The sequence below is a fragment of the Formica exsecta genome, unplaced genomic scaffold, assembly GCF_003651465.1.
Source record: "Formica exsecta isolate Colony F162 unplaced genomic scaffold, ASM365146v1 scaffold423, whole genome shotgun sequence".
NCBI lineage: Eukaryota > Metazoa > Arthropoda > Insecta > Hymenoptera > Formicidae > Formica > Formica exsecta.
The window spans coordinates 80,722-84,948 of record NW_021851472.1 but is presented as its reverse complement, the minus strand read 5'-3'; the positions used below and the strand labels follow the sequence as shown (position 1 = coordinate 84,948).

Genomic DNA, 4,227 nt, shown 5'->3' with positions numbered 1-4,227 from the left:
TATATATATAATTACAATGTATTAGGTATTTCACAATGTATTTCATATAACATACATTTATTAATTACTCACCCTCTATTGTTATATTCACTTTCCATTAAAACAAAAGTTTCGACGTTATCAGCCATAACACGGACAAATTTGCTGTCCATTAAAGAAAAAGTTCTGAAGCCTCCATTATCAGCTATAACACCAGTAAATTTCATATTTAAGGTGTAACGCCCCGATGCTATCTCATTCTTGAAGGAAAACTCGGCAATCTGCGTCTTACTATCACGTAAATATTTTATCGGTTTATAAATGACCATTTTTGTGTCATCAGATTGCTGAAATCTTGGTGGATTATCAATTAATTCTATATTCTGTATACATTGTGCATCTGAATGTAAATTTATAGTATGCGTTGGTTGAAGAATATTAATGCTGACGTTGCATTCGCCATAGAAAGTATCTTGATCATATGGTATAACATATGGTATAAGCTTGATGTTGTAATGCTCTGGTTTTATATAATCCAGTAATGTAAATGACTGTTTGTTGGTCAAAGGAGCCGCCGCGGCAAAGAATAAACCGCTACTTAATAATAATTTTAAAAATATCATATTTCTCTCTCTCTCAATATTTGCCTGAGATGTCTGCAAAAAATTTTTTTTTTCTTTTTTGAAGAAAAAAGAGACAAAAAAGTTAAAGATAACTTAGTATATCATGCTCTATAATAATAACAATAATAATAATAAATATCCATAAATAAATAAAACGGGCAAATGAGAGCCACTGGATGAGGGGTGCCAAAATTATATTATTCTTCGTAATTGCATTTATTAGACGTTGTGATCTCAATATTGGACCATCTTTAGTAACTAAATACAAAATTACAAAATAAATAAAAAAAGAGAAATTAAATGTTGCGCAATACTCTCTCTATATCGTTTTATTATTATATATAAAAATAAAGAAATAAATACAAGAGAAAAAAATATTAAATCCACATTTATTAAAAGAATATTTATCATTCACACATATTTAAAAAAAGTTGATAAACTTTTGTCATATATTTTACTATATAATATGCTATAAAATTCATGTTATTTTAGTTAAATTTAATAATATTTAAAATATATTGTTCATTTTCGAGCTTAAAATGTACTGATCTAAAAATGATTTTACTCTAGATATTCTTTAAACTTACGGATATTATTAACAACTTTTGAGACAGAAAATTTTAAACAGAAAAATTAACAATGTAAAATTAATATTTCATGATATGTTATAATAATAGCTCTATGTGATATTAAAATAAATTAAATAACATAGATTGTTATAATAAAAAATAATGTAATAATTATTTATAACATAATTTGTATGTAACAATTATCTGTTCTATCTTTATCTTACGCTCATAATTCTTGAAATAATTACAGGACAGTAAAATACAGTAATCAAATTTATTTTTGAACATGCGAAAATGTAGAAAATATAATGTAAATGCTGTCACTGATAGCTTAAGATTGAAAACTTATAATTTCTAATATAAAAAATACAATAAATTATAGTATATTCAGAAACAATGTGATTGAATTTTTTAAAAAAACATATAAAAAATAACAAAGATATAAACTATATAAGTAATTACTGTATAAATGTAATTATACACGCACACAAATATACGCGCGCGTATTTTTTATATTTCAAATAATAAGTTTTATATACCTTAAGCTACAAAAAAAATGTATTACATACAAAACTAATATGCTAAAATATTTCTTTTGAATATAAAAATCAAAATATGTATTTAATATAATTTAAATAATTTTTTAAACAACAAAAGTATATTTTTTATTTTGTTTCTTTAAATCTACCATATTTATTAATGTTTTTTTAACTGAACTGCATACGATGATATCTCGTATATTATAGCTAGTAATAAGACAATTTAAACTAGGATATATCATAAAACACTCTATTTTTTGTCTAAATTTAAATACTTACATAAGTTAAGAAATTTATAAGATATAAAGTTTCTTTTTTCTGGAGTAATTAAATTTGATAAATAGATTATTATAATTGGAATTATATATTATCATATTTGTACAAATCATAACACATACACATATTGCTTATTAACATGCTACTTGAAAGAGCTTGCAATATATCCAATTGTGTACTTACAGTTACTTGATTGCAAATCTTTGTAATTAAAATATTTTATTACATTCTTCAATTAATAGTTATTAATTAATTAAATTTTTTTTCTTACGATATATTCAACCTTTCTTGCCGAGATAATATTTTTGAATATGTTCTCATTAACACGCGACTGGAGTTTTGAAATACTTAATTTTATAAATAAAAACTAAATAGAGATTATTAATTACATTAAATTTTATTTTAAAAAAGTAATATATGTAATATTTCAGTTTTTAAAGAAAAACTGCATTGAATCCGTAGCAAATGCCAGTTCGATATATTGTTAACGCGTTTTGGAAGTCACATTTTGTATACTTTATTTTATGTATGTTTTGCCCTATATTACTCTGTGAGTGTGTCCTATATTTCTTATGTGACCGATGCTTCTATTTATTTATTATGTATTGTATTTATCCATTCGGTCGTTACTTATTTGACAAAATTGAATTCATATTTACAAAACTTTTTAAATATATTGTCTTAAATAAATCAGATCGAGAGAATAAAAAATCGAAAACAGTTACCGCTTGAATCTGATAGATATACATCATTTTTAACAATATGGTTTATATCCCCTCGTGTTGTTACTATACAATTCTTTACTTTATTCTAAAGATCGCATATATCATAGATTTCTATTACAAAATGTGTAGAACATAATTTCACACGTCGAATAATTAATGAACGATAAAGAAATATTCAAGATTATTAAAATATTATGATACACATTTGATTCGTGTTTGTACTTAGGAGCAATTTAAATGCGTTTTATATTTTTGTGCTCGCATTTTTTGTATATTTAAAGCAGACATATACATGTGTATTTTATGCAACTCACTTTGTATATTGAGATTGTATCCCACAAGTTGTATTATACAACTATATGATCCTTTATAAAAATTAGCTACAGCCAATTTCTCTATCTTCTATTGTCTCGCTATCCGTGTGATATTGGAAGTATATATCAACACAATCACGATCTTATCATTTCGAAAGAACACCAATAACTAATACCGCTCGGTACATAACATTATAATAAATATGTGATGTTATGTCAACAACTTGTAAGGTTCTTAATCATGAAGGATAATCAAAATACATCTTATTAACTTTTAAACGCTATCAGGCATTAGCACATAATAATCATTACGCGTTATTTGAAAATTCAAAGTAATTTAATCTAAAAAAAAAGAAAATATAGAAAATAATTATTTGATATTTTTATTGTTTGTTCTCATATTAAAAATCTTTTTTGTATATACTTATATGTATGTATGTGTAAGAATATAATCTCTATTTTTTTAATACACATAGTTCTATTTTTTTTTTTAATTTGTTTAATTTCTAAATGTATATTATATATGTAGAATTAATTATTAATAATTTTTTTAATGCATCTTTCTTTGCAGCAATTTCTTTATGATTAGTATCAATGATATATGTATGCGTACGCATGCATTCTTTTCATGTATGTGCATTTGAATAACTAATAATTCAACTCGATAATTAACAAAATATGTGTTTCAATTGTTATTTAATATTGTTTGGAAAAAGTGATATTTATCTTTAAACAAATATAAATTAATATTAAATTTATTTCAAAAATGCTAATAAAACGTAAAATATTTTATGCCACATGAATTGTATATAGGTATCTTTATTGTATTTTTGTTATATATCTTTAATACACTTAGGATAAACTTTTCAATAACTGTTGCAAATATCTCAAAAAATGCATTGTATTAAAAAATTGTTTTGTAGACAAAAATTAAAGAATTTTAAGCGATACATAATATAATAATGTTTATTTGACCAAGAATGGTCAAAGATCAATGAACAAAGAAATATTGCTATGATGTATATTTTACTGCATCTGCTTTTCTATAAATATGATAATTTTAGAAAGTATTTAGAAAAGGATAAAAAATAATAATATGATATAACTTCTTTATTATAATATTATAATCTTATAATTTTTATTATTAAATAAAGAAAGCCAATGTATTACAAATTTAAGTATCTAATAACATTTTGAATACT

General features: G+C 23.1%; 1 protein-coding gene across 1 annotated transcript in view; it reads right to left on the bottom strand.

The window, feature by feature from the left end:
* The window catches only part of LOC115240312 (aminopeptidase Ey-like), a 12,277-nt gene extending 9,019 nt beyond the window's left edge, over nt 1–3,258 (bottom strand). The window contains exons 1-2 of the mRNA XM_029815384.1: nt 3,026–3,258; nt 73–635 (exon numbers count right to left, since the gene is read on the bottom strand). Coding sequence (XP_029671244.1) covers nt 73–602 — 530 coding nt within the window. The 5' untranslated portion in view covers nt 603–635; nt 3,026–3,258. The remainder of the gene's footprint in view (nt 1–72; nt 636–3,025) is intronic.
* Between the last annotated feature and the right edge of the window lie 969 nt (nt 3,259–4,227).